Source organism: Thunnus maccoyii, chromosome 5 (assembly GCF_910596095.1).
Source record: "Thunnus maccoyii chromosome 5, fThuMac1.1, whole genome shotgun sequence".
NCBI lineage: Eukaryota > Metazoa > Chordata > Actinopteri > Scombriformes > Scombridae > Thunnus > Thunnus maccoyii.
Window position 1 is genome coordinate 29397440 of NC_056537.1, and position 22085 is coordinate 29419524.

A 22085-nucleotide genomic window follows, 5' to 3' on the forward strand; every position below is an offset into this window, starting at 1 on the left:
CAGTATAGATGCATCATATTCAGTCACCTGCTTCTCTGTGATGGGGACAGATATTTTATTTGAGCTTATATCTTCCATATATGAAAAATATAAACCATCTGATTTCCTTGTCAATGATCTTGAGGACTTGAATGTTGATCATTTGTCTTTTAAACCAATACCTAAATCTTCCCTTTTCCTGAATGTCTTCCCAGGTGCCCCTCAGACTACACATCAAAACAAATAAGTTTCAGCTAATAAACTTTACTGAAAAAAGGAAACAATATTGGACACGCAAAAATGAATTTGCCATCCTCCCTGTAAACATGAATACATAATCAGCCAAAATAAGTCTTTGTTTTAAGTGACTATCCTTTGGCTTTGAAGCTGTTTTGAATTTTGGTGATACTATGTTAAATTTTAGCACCTCATCATCAAGGTAATATGTTGTAACTAAGTTTTGATATACATGAATTTGGATAATCTGTGGGAGTGATCAAATTTTTCTCTTCAACTTTGGCCTACAGTAGGGATATGTAATGCTTCTTCCTTCTCATTTAGCATTCTGAATAAACACAGTCTGTCCTCCCCAGGGAGCCATGTTCGTCTGTGCCAGCGTTTCTTCACTGGCAAAGCTGCTCACTGTTCACTGAGTCCCCCTCTCTCTTCCATCTCTAGATGTATCTGTGAGTCTGTTGTCCCTGCTGGTGACCACTTGTGGTCTGGCCCTATTCAGCGTCTCCCTCTTTGTTTCATGGAAGTTGTGCTGGGTGCCACTGAGTGGCCGTTTCCTTCCAGATGTCCTCAAGGGGGCGCACTTCCTGGGAGGAGACCAACAGCCTGTCCTCACAGAGGTAAGAAGAAAAGAGGCTCACACTCAAAAGTCAAAGTGTTATTGTGAGCAACATTTAGTTTTCTAGACTACTTATTTTGCCTTCATTTAAACTGAGCACACTTGCAGTTATAATCTTTTTTTTTGCATTTAGAATTTATAAGATAGTTTACACAAGAGAGATGCAGACAGATGTAGATGCGTATTAGCTGTGTCTGCAACAGCACGTGATAACCAGCTAAACAGATACGTGAGACATTGAACTTACATTCAGCCTATCTATATACAAAATCATGATATGTCTGATATAAAAGTGGCCATTAGAAATGTTGATTCTCATGTTTTTCACAGATTGATTGCAGATGAAGTAATCACACAAAAAAGAAACCTAATGTATTGGCCCAAATATTAGACAACCCTGATTATAAGATGTAAAAGTAAATTATGATGTACTTCCATTAAGTCTGACTTCTATTTGTGTAGCTTATCTATCAGTCACATACTCACACACTCTCCTGTCGGGTGGTTAAAATTATTATTTAAATAATGCTTTTGACACAGTTTCACACAGGAATTTCTTTACTTTGTGACAGATAAACACATTACTCGAGCCAACTCCCGTAGATTGAACTGGGATTCTAAAACTTTTTGGGCTGATTTAGTCCAAAAAACACACTATAAATGGACTTGAAGAAACTTGCTAGCCTAGAAACCTCCGCTTTTTCAAATTTAATTTTCAGGAAAAAATATAATCTTATATTCGGGCCAATACAGTATTTTTAGAATGTTGTCTTGGCCGTCTGGCACCAGTTTTTTCTATACACTCACAAACCATAGATTCTGAAGGAAAAATATGAAATTGGGAAAAAAGATATGTGTGTCCAAATCTTAATCGATTAATGTATTACTTGCACCATTCCATAGTGGCCATACAGATACTATATTAATCCCATCTGTTCAATTGTTGTTTGACAGCCCAGTTTTATGGTTAATCCTGAGGACTTCCAATATGGCCACCAGAGAGTCACATAATATGAAAGCTTTTTCTTGTGAAACCAAACTTAATCTCATAACTAAAGACCAACTCTACTAAGCCACTATATCACTTCTGCTCAAAAATACATTAATCTTCTATTACTACAACTCGGTCCTCACGGCCCCAAAACCTAAATTCTCTTTTCCAAGTTAATATTTCTTCGACAGCATTCACTAGCACTGTAAACACAAATGTCTGGTGCACAGGTGGACGGGGAGGAGAGGGAGTACAGTGAGGATGGCTGCGTGAAGGAGCCCTCAGGGCCCGCTTCAGCTGTGGCTGTCCCAGAGTCAGCCCTAAAGATAAGCCACACATCGCCTGACATCCCGCTGGAGACCCAGGCCAAGGCTGACAAAAACCAGGTCCACACTCTGGCCAGGGACAGGGTCCAGAGACAGATTACTGAGCCTACGTCGTCTGTACGGTTAGTACACATCAGTACACATCAATCCCCGAAGCTACTGTCCAACTTTTTGTGTTGGCAGGTTAAACACAGATGGACACACACAGTCACACAATCATAGACACCTGGACCTCTGGGTTCAGAGAAATACTTTATCACAAAGTTGACAGTGTGTAATACATTAGACTTCAGGGAACACAGTTGCTTCAGCTGTCGTCTCACAGCAAAAAGGACCAAGATTTTATGAAAAAGAATATAGAGAGAGAGTGAAAATTATTTCAATTATCATGTGTCTTAATCTTACTTTTTGTTACAGTCACAACTCCATCCGTCGTCAGATGAACCTGTCCAATCCAGACTTCAACCCTGCTCAGTTTCAGCGCCAGGAGTCTCTGTCTGGTTTGGGCCGAATCAAACCAGAACTCTACAAGCAGCGCTCGGTGGATGCAGAAGATGGACGTCGGACCGACAGCTGCGGGTGTCTCCATTTCATCCTAAAGTTTGACTTCGACCTGGAGCAGCTGATTGTGAAGATCCACAAGGCCCAGGACCTTCCTGCCAAGGACTTCTCAGGGACCTCCGATCCTTATGTCAAGATCTACCTTCTGCCTGACCGAAAAACCAAGCATCAGACCAAGGTGCACCGCAAGACACTCAACCCAGTGTTCGATGAAGTGTTTCTCTTTCCGGTGACATACACCGAGCTGTCGAGCCGTAAGCTGCACTTCAGTGTCTACGACTTTGACAGGTTCTCTCGCCATGATTTGATTGGCCAAGTGGTAGTGGACAACTTCTTGGATCTTGCAGACTTTCCACGGGAGACAAAACTGTGCCGGGACATACAATATGTAACATCGGTGAGATACCAGCTTTTACTAATTTCTTCATATTCTGTCACTGCATCTCTCCTTGCAGTGTGTTTTTAATATTCATCTTTACAATACGGATATCAGATTTCTCAGCACAGAATTCTGTTTTTTACTGTCAGTATTATGGCAGGTTGTGAGCAACTGACCAACATGTTGCAGTATGTATACAGACAGATTCATTAGTTGGTTTACTAGGCCAGAAGTATCCATACCAGCTGAAACCCCATGTCCTCTCTTCATTTTGGCCAGAATCTGCTCAAACAATCAAAAAGAGCCAACACTTCTGTAAAACGTTGTTACAACAGCAGAGGGAAGGAGATATATCAACGAACTTGTATCTCATTTCCCCTCCAAGTGGAACTCATCTGTGGTTTCAGGAGGCAGAGACATAGAAATATACTTAGACACAGTTAATGTTTAATGAAAGCAGTAGGAAACACTTGGGGGTAGTGACCCAGATCTATACTGACATGAGACTGGGATTGGTTTGACAGAGATACAGCGACACTGTCTATATTACATTATTCACTTGGATAAATCTACAGTGCTGGTACACTGTGTAACTCAGTAAGGAAGTTATTTCCTCCTGCCAGGGAATTCTTCATGGTTTGCCTGTCTTGTTGAGTGAGGATTGCAGTCTGGTGTGGTTCCATTGGGGATAGAAACTTTATCCCAATTTCTGGTTCATGGACAAACAATCAGAGCATAGTATATAGTGCTTATGACCATGATCACCTACAAACTGTTCATGGAATAAGAATTTATAGTTTATTGTAAGTGGTTTTTAACAGTACACACTGAAAATATTTTCTTAAACTGTTTTTTGATGTGTACTCGTGACACATACACACACAATGAACACACCATAATAAAATGCAGTAGGGGATTTACCTTAGACTGTACCTACCTAAAATTGGCCAGAGAAACATATCAGTGTCCATCTTTTGGACCAAGGCAGCAACCAATCATGCTATAATTTTTCATGTAGTTTGTGGTGTTTTCTGTAAATATGAGACTTTTGTTTCTTGACTTTAGCTTATAAGGCAGTGCCTTATCCCAGGAAATGTACAGTAAGTCCCACCTGATTGTGGGAGAAAAGTGTTAGACTCAAGAACAAGAGTCTCTTTTCTTTCTGCTGTTAGTAACCCACAAGCAAAAAGTATTGATATGACAGATGTAACATTATTTGATGACATTACACATCCTTGAGGTCTCTTGATTAATGCCAGTCACACCTCAGTGTGTGGTGAACTGGGGTTAAAGTGCAATCAGACCTGATTTCGCTGCCTATTCATTTCTGTGAGTAAATGAGTGAGACATATTTGTTTCTGGTCACAAATGATATCACCTCTTTCCCTTAGCTCAATCAAAGAGTTCAGTCTGAATGAACTTGACATGAACAGTTTCTGAGGTCTTTTGTTCGTCCACTAGTTCCACTGTTTATGCAACTCCCACACTTATTTCTTCTCCTGCCTGCTTTTCACTACATCACAACAAGTCCATTTCACCTGGCCAAATCTGGTCTAACTGCACCGTTAGTATGCCCATCTACCAAGAAACCACTGCACCACTACCTACCATGTCCTGATATTGCTCCATTTCATACAGGGCAACATTTTGAAACTCAATATTGATTACTTTCCTTTCAATAGGCTCAGCTGAAAGTTTTTGGAGTGTTTATTTTGTTCCTGTTAGTTCCTCAGAGCTCTTACTCCATCATCATAAAGCTTTACTCCTTCTGTGGAAGTTGAAGTACCTCCACTTTTGGTTGTATGTGTGAGTATGTGTGTGTGTGTGTGTGTGTGTGTGTGTGTGTGTATGTGTGTGTGTGTATGTTGGTGTGCATGTACTGTATGTGTTATTTTGTACTTCTAATGATGTAACAGATTGAACACTTTGCTGTCTTCTCATGTGTTTATTATTCAACCTTGGAAAAGACTCATTCACTTGTGTCGAATCCTTTTAATACAAAATGTACTTCTGAACATAATAAGACCTTTTGAAAGAACAGTTATTCAAGTCAGGTAGACAACTGAGTAAAGGCTAAGGAGATGAGGTTCAGTGAAATTTTGTGGCTGTAAACAATTTACATAAAGAAATTAGGCCAGGACTCTTGATTGCTAATTTAATCAATTGTTCTTGTGCTTTTGTTGTACTGCTTGGACAGAGGAATGAAAACAGCTATATTTGTCCTTGTGGAAAGAATTCTGTCCTCAGCACAGGTTGTACAGGCTGTAGGTTTTTCTGATTTTTAAGGCAACTGAATTGCAATTTTAGTGACTGTAGTTGTGCTGACGTTATATTATTCCCTTATATTACTACAACTAAAATGTACACTTGGTGCACACAATATAATATAGACAAATACTAATTGCATGTGCATTTCAATATATAACCAGTCTATCTGTGTTTCAAAAGGATTTGGTCAGTCTTTTACCTTCTACTCTATATAGAAATATACAGTATGTGGGCACAAGTCACTTGATTATCCAGTTACACTACTAGATGTAAGCTATATTAAGAGTCTGCTTTGCCACTACTTACAGAGTTTTCTGCTCGAGGGACTTTTCATCTGGGCCACCAGCAGTTCAGTGAAATATCTGCTTGATGGATTGGCTCAAAATTCTGTGCAGACAATCATGGTTTCCCAATGATGTACCCTGACTTATCATCAGGGGCATCTAGCAGGTTGACATTTATTGTTTTGAGAAAAATTCTCCCTTTGATGATCACCTGACTTTTCATCTAATCCATCAACAGGTCATAATTTTAATTTGTTTATGACTAAATACTTGACCATCAGCCTCAGCTGTACTGTGTGAATAAAGCTATTTAGCAAATGTTAGCATTATAACACGCAAAACTAAGATGGTAAAAAATGGTAAACATTACCTGCTTAATATCAGCATGTTGTCAGTGTGAGTTAGCATGCTGACATTATCATGTAGCTCAAAGCACAGTATAGCCTCATCCTCACAGAGCTGCTAGCATAGCAATAGACTCTTAAGAACATACATCTGAAAAAGTGCAGCCAGTCTTTCATACAATCAGTAGACATTTACATTCTCAAGTAATATTCAATGAATATTCAGTGAATGTTTTGTGTTTGGTTTAGTGGTGGATACCAGAGGGGAAAGTTTCATAGCTTTTATCAGTTTTTATGTTAATTTGTTCTTCTTTTTCTGCCGACATATATATAATTTGTAAAAGGTTAACACATTTATGGACACTGTGAGTTAGTTCATATACAGCACTGTACTGTATGCTTCAGTAGTGACCAATAAAAGCTGGTGATTACTAGAGTTTCTATGCAACTTCTACATATATTGTCACCAGGCAGCTCTCATTGATATTAACATATACTGTAAATTAGCTTCAGTGTACAGAAGTTGTATCATCACAATATAAAACAAAGGCTATATTGCTGTGTTGGATGTCTTTACTATTTTCTATCTAATATCAACCAAAACTAAAAAAAACCCACAATACTAAAATACGGTTTCAATGTTTTCAATACATTTTCATAAGAATCAATAAAAAATCTTAATATTTCTAGATAATTATGAAACTTTGCATATTTCATCATAGATATGAGGTTAAATCCCTTGTCTTTTGCTAAATAACCCATGAATAAGACATATCAAGAGCGTTTTAGGAACCTACCCCTGGTTTCTGGAGTGTGGCCACTACTCAGGTTAATGTTTTGGAAAGGCTTTAAAATGTACATTGACAACACAGCTGCTCCTCATCATGTAATTAAGTTAAGCAAGAAAATGGTCATTAGCTGGGTCAGCACTAAACCAGTTCTGACCTGTTTGTGCAGCTAACTACACTAATGCAAAGACCCAACAGGATAGCACCCCCATCCCTTGACGCACACACACTAATCGAGCTGGTTCACAAATATTGTTTTAACACTTTCCAGACTCTAACAGCATTCCCAGCTAAATAAGGTCAGTAAAAATGGGTTAGAAGCTCCTCTGAGGCATCCAACTTGTGAACTATAGCTGTCCTGTGTCCTGTGTCCAAGTCTGAGTCCACTTTTTAAATTTAATTTATTTATACTTTAATTTATACTTTATTAATCATCCATTTACCCAACACAATTATCGTTAATTACTGGACTTTTCCAACCCAGTTTTATAATAACAACATTATAATAACATTTCTAGGTCTGTATTTATATTTTGGAGCAATACTGTAATATATTTGGATGATTTACGATTCAAAAAACTCTTATCTTATACTGGCCCTTTATGCAGCCCCTCAGTTCAACCTCTGTCTGAAACAGACTGTTTTAACTCCTGTTTCTAGAAGGCCCCCCTCCTGATGAGCCCACTCTGTTCTAAATGGTTAGCTCCCGAAAGTTGCCCCTTGGCAGACTTCCGCCATCTCTGGAGGCTACATAAACAGACAATAGTAGTCGGATTTCACTTCTTTTTCCTGTTCTTTACTGAAAAAAAACTTTTCAAATACATCTGAACATGTTTAAGCTGAAATTTGCTCCAAAAGACGTGAGTGGACAACATGAACAACCCATGGAACAACTTTAGCAACAAAGGCGATGGAACGGACGGCCATCTATGGGCATGAACGAACGATCTGACATCAATTCAGTGGGGAAGTAGAGGTAACTTTGCAAACTGAGTGATCAGAGCTGGCTTAAGCCCTGGTTTTTGACTTTCGTTCACCTCAAGTTTTGCAACATTGACCATGTTTAAGATAAATATCCAACATGATAACAGTGTATAGACAGAAAATCACAAACGACTTTTTGGACACTTTCTATTCCGCAGAATTATATCTAATTAAGCTGCGTTTTTGTCTCATAGTTCACCCTGTCTGATGGAACAGATGTGTTTACAGCTCTCTACACAAAATACATCACGTGTTGCCTTTTATTTGTGCTTTATAAGCACAGACAAGATCCAAAGTCTTCAGGCTTCAGTTTTTCTTCCATTTTACGTATCTACAGTGATTATGTGTTGGGCTCTGAGTGCTGCCAGTTGACCTACACTCTGTCCTGTACCTGAATGCAACCTATGTAGATACTGATGGAGGACTGAGGTTGCTGCTGCTGCTCTACTAATGTGCTGCTTTCATTTTTTTAGTGACTGAACCTTTTACATGAAGATAATTAGATAATGGCTAGTATCTGAGAAAATGGAGGGACATAAGATTTCTCCTCTGCAATGCCACCATCTTTGTACAGGTCTCTCTGTGACCGCTCTGCTATATGCATAAATGCAAATACTAAACAAAATCACACTATTATATAAAATGGTTGAGCAAAAAACTTGGTATGTTAATTGAGTTATGGTTGCCATAATTTGATTTCAATATCAGTCAAGGTAAATTACACTAAATTTACAGTTGCCATAGTGCTGCCTTAATCAGATATGAATCTAATTAGTGTGAAAGTCCATGTTCAAAGCTTCAACTGCTTCTCTAATTGCTTGTCGAGTGTTTGCATATGCGTGTGTGTGTGTGTGTGTGTGTCTGTATCTGTGAGGGGGGTCCGAAGAAACATACAGTTATCCAGAAGGACATGAATTTTACAGAAAATCTCTCACTATCTCTCTCTTTATGTGTCCCCAGCAGAACTGGGTTACCTCTCCTGGGATTACAAGGAGGGACCCTGTGCTGGTCCAGTTTGTATTCTGTGTACATTAATCATGGCTCCTGGCATATAACAAGCCTCTAGCCATCCCTAGCCATATGCAGTGGACTGTAATGTACACATATTTCTGCATGCTTATAGAAAAAATAAATTTGATTTATCCTGTGCTGTGTACATTACAAGATCATTCATATATAAGAGCACTGACACAGTCCTAACAGTCTCTAGTGTCTGAATTGTAACTGTATACTCCACCTCTTATTTTAATAAACTCCAACCTCAAGCTTGCCATGGCATGTGTGGATTCATGTTGAAGCTATAGCACCTCACCATTAATCCACACACCATTAATTACCAAATCAGTAATTAAAATCCCTTCTCTGGAAACCACACATACCTCTGTTGGCTCAGGAATGAATCCTGCATGACTCTGCCTTGCATTTGTCCTTCACTTAACAGTCCCATGATGCCTCTGTGGCAGTGACGAATATGCCTAATTAATGATCATTTTATATGAATGGGACCTTGCTGTAGATCTCCCCATTGCCTTAATCATTTCTATGGAGTGTGTCCTACAGTCATAGAAAAACCTTTATGAATCACAAACATCAGTGCTACATCACAGCAGAATTTTGTCAGCTCTAGTACTATTAGGGTAACCAAGTACCCTGTTGAGAAAGAAGCTCATGACAGAAATGACAGAATTAAAACTCTAGCATTGAAAACGGTAAAAATTGATTAATTTCAAGTGAATAGTTCAAACATTGGATTTGCTGGCGGGAGTGAAGTAAATCCATGCAAATCTTTCTTATCACATTAAACTTTGATGAACTTTAACCTGCAAATTTGTGCTATTGACCAATACCATGCTGTTTTTACAGGACACGGAAAACTGGAGAGTCCAGAAGAGAGAATAGACTAACGAACTAACGAACTTGCCAAGTGGCAGTTAGCAAGCAGTTTGTCGGTACAGAGAGCTTTTTTCCCTTCTGACTCTTTATTGAATGCAATCAAACAAAATGCCGGGGGGCACCTCTGCAAGTCAAGGTTCATTTTAGCACATATGACTTGTACTGAAGTGTTTTTCGTTTTAATGATTTCTGGATAGTTCCATCATTTCTTGCTCTGGCTTGGTGCAGATTAGTGCTTTTAATGATTTTGGAGTTCCAAGAGACTTTCCAGCAACTGCATACATGTGAAGAGATTCAGTTTGCTATATCAGTCTTGTTGTTTTGTGCCCTTTCCTGCCGTCTTTCTCCACAGCTGAAGATTTTTTGGAGACAAAGACAATGGAAAGACACTGTAACCTGCATCTCCTGCAGGGCCAGTCAATACTATTGACTGCAGTCTAGATGGCCTATAATTTGGTCAGTGTGTGCATACTTGTGTGTGTGTGTGTGTTTGTGTGCATGTGCATGTGGTTAATTCAATAAAGGAGGTTCCCATTTCCCAACGAAGACAAAGGGTGCCATATAACAAGCATTTGTCGTCCCATTTTCCTTTATTTACTAAGCAAGAAATATGGTTTGCTAGATGCGTATGGTCAACTCAGTCAGTTAGAGATCCTGAACATATTACAGGGGCAAACACACAGTACGTGGAACCCATACACAGATGTGCACAGTGTTTTGCCAGCGCATGATGAAAGTTCACCATTAGCTTGTTGGATGTGTCCCTCCTTTCTTGTTTGTAGTTTCTACTTTTTGGGAGACAAGCTTAATCTCTTGTTTTTCCAAAAGTTAGATGAAAAGTGAGTGACAGCACTCTCATGTCTGTGTGATAAGTACAGAGCTGCAGTCGGGATGTGGTTAGCCTAGCTTAGCATAAAAACTGGAGGCAGGGGGAAACGCTAAGCCTGGCTTGGTCAAAAGTTCAAAAATACAACTACCAGCACCTCTGAAGCTCACTAATAAACTAGTTGTATCTCTTTTTTAAATCCATACACATACATGGTATGAGTGAAAACATACAAACCAATCGACTGCTGACAGGCATGTTTCCAGATTAATATGGTGATGATTTACTGATGTTTAAATGCAAGCACCCTAGGCTTTCTTGTAGAAACGGTGAGGATATTTGTTAGAACGCAACTTTTAATTGCTATACACATCACACCAACCGGTCAAGGCAGATGCCCACCTGGAGCCCAGTGCTGCTTGAGGTTTCTTCCCGTTAAAGGGGACTTTTTCCTTGCCGCTGTCGCTGTGCTTTCTCATGGGGAAATGTTGGGTCTCTATAAATTATAATTATATATATAATTATAATTATATGTATATATGTCATTATAATGATATAATTTACAATTATAGTATAATTATAAATTAAAGAGTACGGTCTAGACCTGCTCTATGTGAAATGTCCTGAGATAACTTCTGTTGTGATTTGGCGCTATATAAATAAAATTGACTTGACTTTTCACTGAACTACTTTTGTACAAAAGTCTACAATATACAAAACAATAGACATTTCAATTGATGAGAGGCCCATGAATGAGACAGTCCACTTGCAACTTATGAGGTACACTTTAACATATAGAGTCAGCAAACAATTCCTTTGAAAGCTATGACAAAATAACTATACCCACACAGTGCACATAACTGTCCTCCTATCCTTTACTGAGAGCTATGGAGGCTACATTACCATAACCTGATTCTGCCAGGGCATATTCATCTATACAGCAAAAGTTCAGCCAGACAGTGATTTATTTACTTCCACCATGTTCAGCCAGGCAGATATATTGTACTGTTGATTTGCCCCCATGTATCATGGATCTCCAGTGTTTAAGTCAAGTCAAGTCAAGTCAATTTTATTTATATAACGCCAAATCATAACGGAATTTATCTGAGGGGACTCTTCATATAGAGCAGGTCTAGACCGTACTTTTTACATTCTTATTTACAGATACCCAACATTCCCCCATGAGTAAGCACTTGGCGACAGCGGTAAGGAAAAACTCCCTTTTAACAGGAAGAAACCTTGCACAGAACCAGGCTCTTGGTGAGCAGCCATCTGCCTTGACCGGGTGGGTTTAGAGAGAAAGAAGGAGGGGAGAAAGAGAGAGAGTGACAGAGAGAGAGGGTAGGAGGGAGAGAGCAGGAGGAAAGAGAGCATAGCACAATGCAATTTCCACATAGAGATGTATAATAATAATAATAATAACAACAACAATAATAATAATAATAACAATAATAATAATTGTAGCAGTGGGTGCTGAGCAGGATAACGGGGGCAGTGGGTGGCTTTCAAACACAGATTCCAGATTCTTGTCAGTACACATACAGCTGCATCCTGGACCAGCTGGAGAGTCTTTAGAGACTTGTTAGGGCAGCCTGATAATAAGGAATTGCAATAATCCAGCCTGGAAGTAACAAATGTGTGGACTATTTTTTCTGCATCTTTTTGAGACAGGATACGTCTCGTTATGTAGGTGAAAAAAATGTAGTACTTGAAATTTGTTTCATGTGGATATTAATGGATGTATATATCTATCATAGATATATATCCTAGATATATATATCCTGATCAAAGATTACTCCAGGTTCCCTTATGGTTGTGCTGGAGGCCAGGGTAATGCTATCTAGAGTAACTATATGTTGTCCTCGAAAGAGTGTCCCTTATCTTTCAAATATGACATGGAATGGCTCAATACAGGAGGAATCCTCAGGTCAACTCAGCAGTGTACCTACACCTGAAAGATAAGAAGAAGGAAGAAGCAGAAGAAGAAGCCCCTTGGATGAGAGGTGAAACGTTTTTAAGTATCTACAACCAAGACCAGTTGCCCTCGCTTCAACCTTCCTTGGATTGTATACAGTAGAATCAAAAAGTTACTGTGATACCTTAAGCCTAAACCTTAAGGTTGTGTGCATAGGGAGTCTGGTCGAGAGAGAGAGTGCGAGTGTGAAGGTGGCTACCCGATTGGAGCAGAGAGTATGAAGTTAGCAGAATAATGTTAGCTGTGGTGTGTGTGTACAGTTTAGGCTATTTGTCAGTGAATAAATGCTCCTGCTGTAGCTACATTTAGAGATGTTTCTGGTGGTGCAGCATGTCCGCCCGAGGAGCCCCGTCAATCAACATGAGTGATGAGTGAATTTTAAATCCTTAATTACAAACCAGTTTGCTGTCTCTTTTCCATGGATCTGACACCCCGCGTCTCCGTTCTCCATAAGCCTGCTCATCAACACTTTGCTCTGCACTCCATATGAGTAGTTAACGTAATGGATATGATTTGGATCGTCATATTAAAGATGAAATAATAATGTTAAATGGAACATGATGTTGGGATATTGTTGCACCAAGGAGACACGCAGACTTTTAAAAGGGAGTCATTGCTTGAATAGAGGAGACATTGTTATTTTTCGTGTTGTGTTTAAATATTTTAAATAAAATGTTCAGACTCTAAATGTTTATTCATGTAACTAATGTTCAAAGCTCCATCAGATCACCCTAACTGTCTGAAGGAGTTTTGAATAATGGATATTATTATAAGTTATATTATTATAAGTTGCGTCAATAAACATTTACAAAAGAGTGTGAACATTTTATGTAAAATATTTAAAAAATAGCAATGTCTCCTCTATTCAGCAGAATCTTTTGATCAGCATTATGACAGTTATCGAAGGTGATTCGCAGGCTCTAAGGATGACATTGTTGGTTGGTTGTTTGGTTGGTTGGTTGGTTGGTTGGTCGGTCCACCACTTTGGTCCAGACTGAAATATCTCAGCAACTATTGCATGGATTGCCATGAAATATTGTACAGACATTAATGCTTGCTAGAGGATGAATCCTAATGACTTTGATGACCCAATGACTTTCCCTTTCACCCCACTAGGTGGATCAAACTTGATGAAAGAGATTTACGCACACTTAGATCTATGCAGGATTCACTTTACTTTTGAGCTGTCGGTCTATCAGACCTTCATCAGAGCATACATGATTCATTATTGAATAGACCTTAGTGTGCAGAAATCTCTTTCATCGAGTTTGGACTCATTGACGCTTCAAGCACCTTACAAAGATTTAGCGGGGTGGAGCGGTGGTCATCCTGCCTGCACCAACATGTGGATAACATTTTGGTTTTGAGTGAAATATGTCATCGACTGTTTTATAGTTTAGCATGAAATTTAGTAGTGTTATCCATGGTGCCCAGATGATGTGTAAGCATAGTAACATGCACTGTACATTTAGAAGTTACACCTATGCACCGTAACATAACCTCATTAATATAAATAGTATAATTGCTGTAAATAAACAAGACTATTATTAGGGAAATCTATATCTTTATTAGCATAAACTACATTTTACATTCTTTGATTCTTAGTTTATTTTCACAAGACATCTACTTCTTTAACTTTACAGCACTAGGGGATATTGCTTCATGGAACAAGACAGCAGGTGTGTGCTAACCTTCCACAAACAAAATAACATAATTATCCTTTTCTGTCACAACAGCAAAGGATGGAGGGGGTTGGGTGCATCAGTAGATTCATCAGGGTTTATGGGAAAATTAAAATGTGACTCAAAGTGTCACACACACTGCATGGACACACACACAGAGGAAGTTATGAAGAAGTAGGAAAGGAGAGAGATTGAGTTAGACTGAGCCTGTGATTATTAAAGACACAGCAAGAGAGAAGCTTGTAGATAAAGCCTCGCTGCTCCTGAGGGAGAGAAGGTGCTCATATTATAATTGGAGAAGATGGACTGCCCACACTCTCTCTCTGCTTTAGAGCACCGGTCTAATTTCATTGGCTGAGTACAAGTGACCATAATCCTGACCGCAGGCTTGATTTGAGAGCTCATATGAGTAGTACCCGTGGAGAGCTAAAGGGCTTGCTGATCCATTGTCTGTGTATGTGCCGGCCTGTTTGTGTATATCTGTGTGCATTCCTGTACTTGTGCCAACATTCATATGTGTGTTACACCTCAGAGACATCATAAGATGCATATCATTAACACCCGAGGCTCAAAGTAACAACGACGATGCAGTGTCAGAGGTGGATTCTGCCTCAGCAACATGTGTGATGAATCAACTCATCACACAGTCAGAATGTCACAGATCCTGGGTTTAAGCTGTGTGTGTATTTCTGTGTGTGTGTGTGTGTGTTTACGTGCTCGCAGGCGTGTAGATGGTCTATGCTGACACCCGTGATGAATCAACTCATTTTGTTTAATTTGATTTTCAGCGATTTTGAGCAGAAGACCCACAGCAGCAGCATCCTAATGCGTGTGTGTGTGTGTGCTGCCTGTATAGACTGACTCCAATTCATCTTAATCAGCATGAGAGGGAACACTTATTGATGTCCGAGTGAAACAATGATTTTCCAGTATAACCACTACATCTGACCTTTAACTACGCTTTCTAGCTAATTGGTTGCTTTGGACAAAGACTAAATACAAAATCACTAACATCCTGTGTATTAATCGCTGATTGGAAAGAATCCAAATAGACACATCAGAGGGTTGTGTTAACCTGTATTGCAACTGTGTCCATTGAAACATAAAGCAGCTGAATTCAGAGTAGCGAGAGAGAGGTTGCATTTATGTTAGAGGAACTGTAATTGAACTTAATGACTCATATTTGCAGATGTTGAAACAATTGGAAGCATGACAGTCAGTTGCTAATTTTCTTTATATTCCATGGTTGCGATAAAATAATTAGAAATGCTCTCACTGGCTACGTTAGTAGTAACACCGGTGCAATCTATTGCAATCCAATACAACAGCTGTGCCATAAATTCTACTTAATGAAGCTTATACATCTTCACTTTTTGACGTTGTCAGAAAAGTGATAATTCTATATGTTTCTATATGTATGTGTACTGGAGTGCATGATATTGAAGCATTCCTGATATTTTGCCCCCCTCATGTTGAAGCTATAATATGTAATTATTCCACATTAAAATGTCTAAAAACAACTAGACCTATGTTATATATTTTGTTCAGTAGCGTACTTACATTATCCCAAATGTTTCCAACAATTTTCAAACCCAGAGAAATCTGTAATTTTAATCAAGATAATGGTCTGTTTCATTTGGTCGCCTGTCAGTGGCGTCATACCCCCTCTACCAAAGAGTATATGCGCACAAGATGCATGCAATGTTGTTGTCTGCAACAATGGCCAAAGAGTATACGCATATAAGATAATATGTCAGCGTTGTGGTTGCCCATCAGAAACTGTCATAAATTGACTTTTATTTGGATTTAAGCCATATTTTTATGATAAACTTTTTAGATTTTGGTCATTTTTAACTATATCTAACTGGATGAAGGATTTTAGTCATCGGACTTCTGGATCTTAAGTTATCAGAGAAACAAGCTAAGCAAACGTTAGCAGCAGCTTGGCTAGCAGCCCCTCCCGGATGTCCTCTTTCCACCAAACAGCGATGGAGAACACGCTGATTTTTAACGCGAAACTGCTTTATTCAGTGTTTTATCGTTTTAATCACCGGGGCCGTTTGTTTTGGAGAGGAGGAGACCTCTGCGGATAATTTGGCTCCCAGTAAAAACATCCTGAACGATGAACACTGGAGTAATCCTAACCCGGAGAAACTGGTTGTTTAACAATGAGGACAACTCCCATGATCCCACGCTACTTCACAGCGTCATCACACTCCGTCTTTTGTTATTGTTTGATTGAGAGACCCTTAGTGGCTGAAATTACATATTGTGTGTTTAATGGAGTGGACAAAATATTAGGAATACCATTTAATATAATGCACACCAATACACCACCACTACCCACTATGACCTCGTAATTGTAAAATTTATGGCAAGGCTGTTGTATTGGATTGCGTTATATTGCACAGGTGTACCTAATGAAGTTGCCAGTGAATGCATATTGTTTAAAAGTATCAGAATTGAGAACAAGTGTTTGCTCTTTTCACTTCCTATTGAAGATTTTCTAACAGCTCAGTGTGTGGAAGAAAGTGTGAAACTACAGAGCAGAGTGTCCCCCATAAGAAACCTTGTGAGTGCTTTTGTCTCAACACACCACTCACTCTCACACCATTGCACGTTATTTTCAGACATGTTAATTGGGGAAAGAGCTTGGCATGGGCATGAATGTGGAGAAGTTGTGAAAGCAGGGGTATTCTCATAGGAAAACATGAATAGTCAAACGTCATGACAAGATTCCACAAGTTCAAGCAGTTGCAGATTGGGGGATGCAACAAATAGCCATAGCTGTGTTGCATATCATTTAAAGGCTCGGTGCATGAAATTTCTGTAACAGGAAATATGCTGATAAATGATGAGTCATGTCAGTGCTGCAGATGTGATTCAAAAGGTTTTCATGTTTTTTCTGCTGAAGGTGTCACAGGCGTGATCCATGTCTGTCTGAGGTGTAAAGACTTGTGTTATTCCTTCAACATATTATAATGTGCCTTCTGTTGAATCTACCCATTGATTTTCAGGCACTTCACTCTAATTATTTCACCTTAACAAAACCTTAACCTGCTTTGTTTTAATTGGTAAACCTTAACCCTCAAACAAAAATTAATTTTAGTTCAGAGTCTCAAACATCTGCATTTATAAATCCTCATTCACAACATAGATGTTGTGTATTATTTTTTCTTTTTATTTGGCTATAACTGGCATGTAGTAGTTCCAATATATGACAAATATGACTTTTATATTTCTGTCTAGGTTCGCCAGTAGCTGAGATTTGGAAAAGGAAGGAAAAACCTTGAAAGTGTATTTAGCTTAGCTTTACTGTAATATTTAAAATGTATTTATTTAGGTACTTAAAGGTACCCTGTTGAGTGTTTGACTACTGGTAGCACTATGGGGCAATGAGTGGGTCCCTGATATTTTGTGCACAAGAACACACATGCAGACATTCTAGTACACTGTCACACAATACACAGTTTTAGGCTACTCCACTGATCTACAGTCATGAAGTTGTCCAGCTACAACTTCATGTTTTGGTTCACTGTCAGTGCTCTCATAGTGTCATTTTTTGGCTGCATCAGACGGCTGTTTTCAGTTAAACAGCTCTAAAAACCTGAAAACACGACTCCAAATGAATAATAATGTTGCTCTGTAACTGCTGGATGTATTAATAAGCAACTGTTTTACCAACAAGTTTAACATATAAACTGAAAATATGATGATATGTCAGCGTTTTGTTCACAACTTGTTTCTACTGCCCCTAGTGGGCAAAATCGGTTTAGATTTGAGAAGACTCCTTCAGATTACCTTTATAGGCCCTATATGTTGCTGTATGAGTAGAATATTTTTGATTGTGTGACTCTGTTAATATAGCCACTTTCCCCTTTTTTTAAATATCAAAAAGCTAAGACAATCCCTGTTAAAAGGAATCCTACACATTTAATATTTTTAATATGAACATTTAATATGAACTTAGATTGGAGAGTAAACATCAATAAGATTAGTATGCAAGTAGTATAATAGCATTGCTACTATTTCCCTGTACTCTTTTCCTATCAATAATGTATCCTTAGAGAAAAGTGTCCTTTTCTACTTTCTATACCTAGACCAAGTGTCAGGCCAGTAATACCTAAGATTTCCATTTCCCTTAATTGTTTTAGCTTAAGCACAACATTTCAGTCTTTCATCGCCCAAAATAGACTACAGTTTTCACTTTGTTTTTTGAAAAGCTGAAATATAGCAAAACAAAACATTCGTGTTTTTGATGTGAAGCTTAGCATGAGGGGTCTCTTTGAACTTCAATGTGATTCTTTCCTAGATGTTTCCCTCCCTTTGCAAGAACTGGAATCAAATCATGTTTTATCTCTGAATCACAGATGACAATGAACAATACTAATATAAAAATGTTATATGTTGATTCATAGGACAACGTGGACCTGGGAGAGCTGATGTTCTCATTGTGCTATCTCCCCACGGCTGGCAGGCTCACCATCACTATGATCAAAGCCAGAAATCTCAAAGCCATGGACATCACTGGAGCTTCAGGTGGGTGCTGACAGACAATGCAGAGGTGGTGTAGTCAGATATACACACAAAGTGTGTGTGTGGACCATATTTTTTCGTCAATATAGTATTTTGTTAAACTGCTGTCCATGTCAATAGATTTTAGCATCCTCATTGAACATGTTACCTCTCTCCAGATCCATATGTTAAAGTGTCCCTGATGTGTGAAGGCCGGAGGCTGAAGAAGAGGAAGACATCAACCAAGCGCAACACTTTGAACCCAGTGTACAATGAAGCCATCGTGTTTGATGTTCCTCCTGAGAATATCGACCAGATCAGCCTGCTCATAGCTGTCATGGACTATGATCGGTTCGTTAGTTACCTACATACTGTTTTTTTCTCTCATGCAGTGATGCAATGTTTCTAAGTCTCCATGTGTGTTGCCGTTTACTGTCCTGCAGGGTGGGACATAACGAAGTGATTGGGGTGTGCAGGGTCGGCAATGAGGCTGAGAGTCTGGGTCGAGACCACTGGAATGAGATGCTGTCATACCCACGGAAACCCATCGCACACTGGCACCCACTCATAGAGGTACGGGCCGGCCTTTTCATGCAATTTTCAAAGGACAAGAGGACAGAAATGAAAGTAGCATCAAAAGATTGCAGAAACAACCTGAAGGCAGATTAGTTTGCTCTGTTGAGTTACCACTTGTGTGGCTGCACATTACTAAATAATAATCAGATGCAGTAAACATAAAGAGCCAATAATGTTCTCTGTGTAATGTGTTTGATTTTAAATGTAAGAAAGCAGCGGTTTAGTTCCACGTTCTCAGGCTAAGAAAGAAAAAAAGAACAAATACGTTAAAAGCTACTCATTTACACTATTACACTAGTCAGTTTAATGAGGCTCTTCCATCCTAGTGCACATCATAATGTACAAAAGCTTCTCTAAACTAAAAAGAGTCTTAATTCAGAACAGAAATAACTCCAGAGGTGCATCTAAATGAGTTTTCATAGATCATGTTGCCATGTTGTGTATTCCATTTCGAGGTACGATTAAAAAAACAACATCAACAAAGAAAAAAAAAAAACAAAGAAAGGAAACAATTACATAACAAAAATACTGCATAACCCTCATGTATACTTGACTTGTTTTTCTGTGATTGCCACAACAGAGGCACCTAGAGAGACAGAGAGAGGTGGCTACATTCACAGAGCTGTTTCTATTTCTGAACTCCCAGCCCACACTCATTAAACAAACAGAGCACGCTAAAACAGATGCTGGACTGATTCATATAAATTCATGTTGACTTGTCAAAGCTACATCTACTGGTATTCAGCTGAAGGGGTCAGGAGATAAAACGCTTCAAAATGGAGCATTGTCCAGATAAAGCATCAGTGATGACATGCATTAGCCTCTGCCAGCACTTATGTGTTTTTTTTCTCTCTTTTGAAGAATTTAATTTACTTTCTATATTTCCTTTAGCTATACTCAGAGACATGTTGGCATGTTTAGCATTCTTTTCTAAATGTAATGGGCAGCAGGTAGCTGGAAGTTAGTTTGTTAGCTATTAACAGTGATGATGAGGAGCATTGACGTAAGCCCTCTCTAGACATCATTATTTTTTTACCAGAGGGGGTCTGGTGATGCTCATTACGAGAGAGGCTAAGGACCCCAGGAATATTACTGTATCTCTAATGAACATGTCAGTGATTTTCTTCAGCTACCCTGATGACATTTCCATCTGATATCAGGCCAACTAAAGGATAATGAGTATCTGTTTAGATTATATTGCCATCCAGATGACTGGCTAAAGTGACTGGCAAGTGATACTAATTCTTGACAATGATGGCTGCTACCAGTACTTTATTTACAACACACTCGATGATAACCTGAAGCAGTGGTGGCCTAAAGGTTAGACAAGTGAGCTTGTGACCATAGGGTCGAGGTTCAATCCCCCAGACTGGAAGGATAAATCTGGGTGGAGTGAAGAAGCAGTGCTTGCCCTCCCTCATTACCACCACTGAGCTGCCCTTAACCCCAACTGCTCCAGTGGAGTTGCTCAGTGGCCAGCAGATCAGATTGTGGTTGTACTGGGCAGCTTCCAGGTATGAATGTTTAACTGTGTTAATGTGATCAGGGCTTTCTTGAAAAAGAGAACATTATTCTCAGAGAAACTGAGGTTAAAAGGTTAAAAAAATGTCATTGCAGCACATACAGTCCTGCCTTAGAACTGTGTAACCATAAGTTTTTTTTAAGTCTTTAAAGCAGTATTAATTGATTTTTGGGTGGATTAGGTGCAGTGGAACAAGTCCAATATTCACTCTCCTTTTAGTTCTGTTTTGGGCTCCACCAACTCCTGAGAAAAGTGTATAGCTGCTAAATGCTCCACTGAGTTCACCAGCCAGTTGCTAACTTTATCTGCAGCTTGGTGCTGAGCAGTTAGTGTTCAGATGTACAGTTTATTTAAGCTTTTTCACTGAAAACAGCTGTCTGTTACGACTGGAAACAATGTTGATGAGAGCAGTCAGACCGAACCAAAATAGTAAAGCTGTTGGCCATGAAGCCAAAACAGTGAGCTGAAAGACACTAAAATGTTCCTTAAAGCTGAAGGGAACTGCAGCGATAGTTGATAATTTTAGCATCCCGTGGCCAAACTGAAACGTACATCTTGTTTGGTGCAAATACATAACAAAATAAAAATGGCAGTATAAAGTAACAAATCATAACGATACTCAAAACAGTGTGAAGTACTTTTTAAAAAATAGAACCTCCCTACGCACAAAAAGTAAGTTAAGCTTTCCCCCTTTTAGAATGCTTCCTCTGACCACCATTGTTGTTGATAAGAGAGTAAGGTAGCTGTGAATGATCTGCCTCTTAGTCTGTGTGTGTACGTGTGTGTGTACTCAGTGAGGGTTACTGAGAGGAGCAACAGGAGACAGAAAGTCCAATAGGATATTTTTAAGGGTTGTGCACACTGTTGAAGCTCTTTTTACACCATAAGTCAACTTGGTATTTTTTTTTTAGTTGCATCCTGACATCAGCATTCTTCCCACTCCTCCCAGTTAAACACTTGGCGTTTTACTGAGCACTGCATCAAGCTGTACAAGAAACTGAAGCACTAGCTGTCACGTTGTGTTTACCAGAGGACTTGCAGTATTGGTGGGAGGTCAGTTACAATGGTATTGCCAGCAGTGGTGAAGCTAGAAGACCTCTCTTGTTGTCTCTAGGGCCATTTGTATAGCGCTAAAACACGCACATGCACTCTCCATTAGCAGTGTCTTATCTGAGGCCATTATAAGCAGCACTGGACTACAGCAGTACGGCCTGAGATCCTGACTAATGGCTTATTTGTGTTTCCTCAAAAGATCCACACATAACTCCTGAGGGGACCTAGCTGGCCCACTGGACATGTCATACACACACACACACATACACACACACACACACACACA

At 39.2% G+C, this 22085-nt stretch overlaps 1 protein-coding gene across 1 annotated transcript in view; it reads left to right on the forward strand.

Annotated features, from left to right (window-relative positions):
* syt9b (synaptotagmin IXb) overlaps nt 1-22085 on the forward strand; it is a 50518-nt gene that overhangs the window by 24322 nt on the left and 4111 nt on the right. Inside the window, exons 2-7 of the mRNA XM_042410622.1 lie at nt 658-833; nt 2054-2271; nt 2567-3107; nt 18552-18672; nt 18828-18999; nt 19092-19221. Of these exons, the coding sequence (XP_042266556.1) occupies nt 658-833; nt 2054-2271; nt 2567-3107; nt 18552-18672; nt 18828-18999; nt 19092-19221 (1358 nt within the window). The remainder of the gene's footprint in view (nt 1-657; nt 834-2053; nt 2272-2566; nt 3108-18551; nt 18673-18827; nt 19000-19091; nt 19222-22085) is intronic.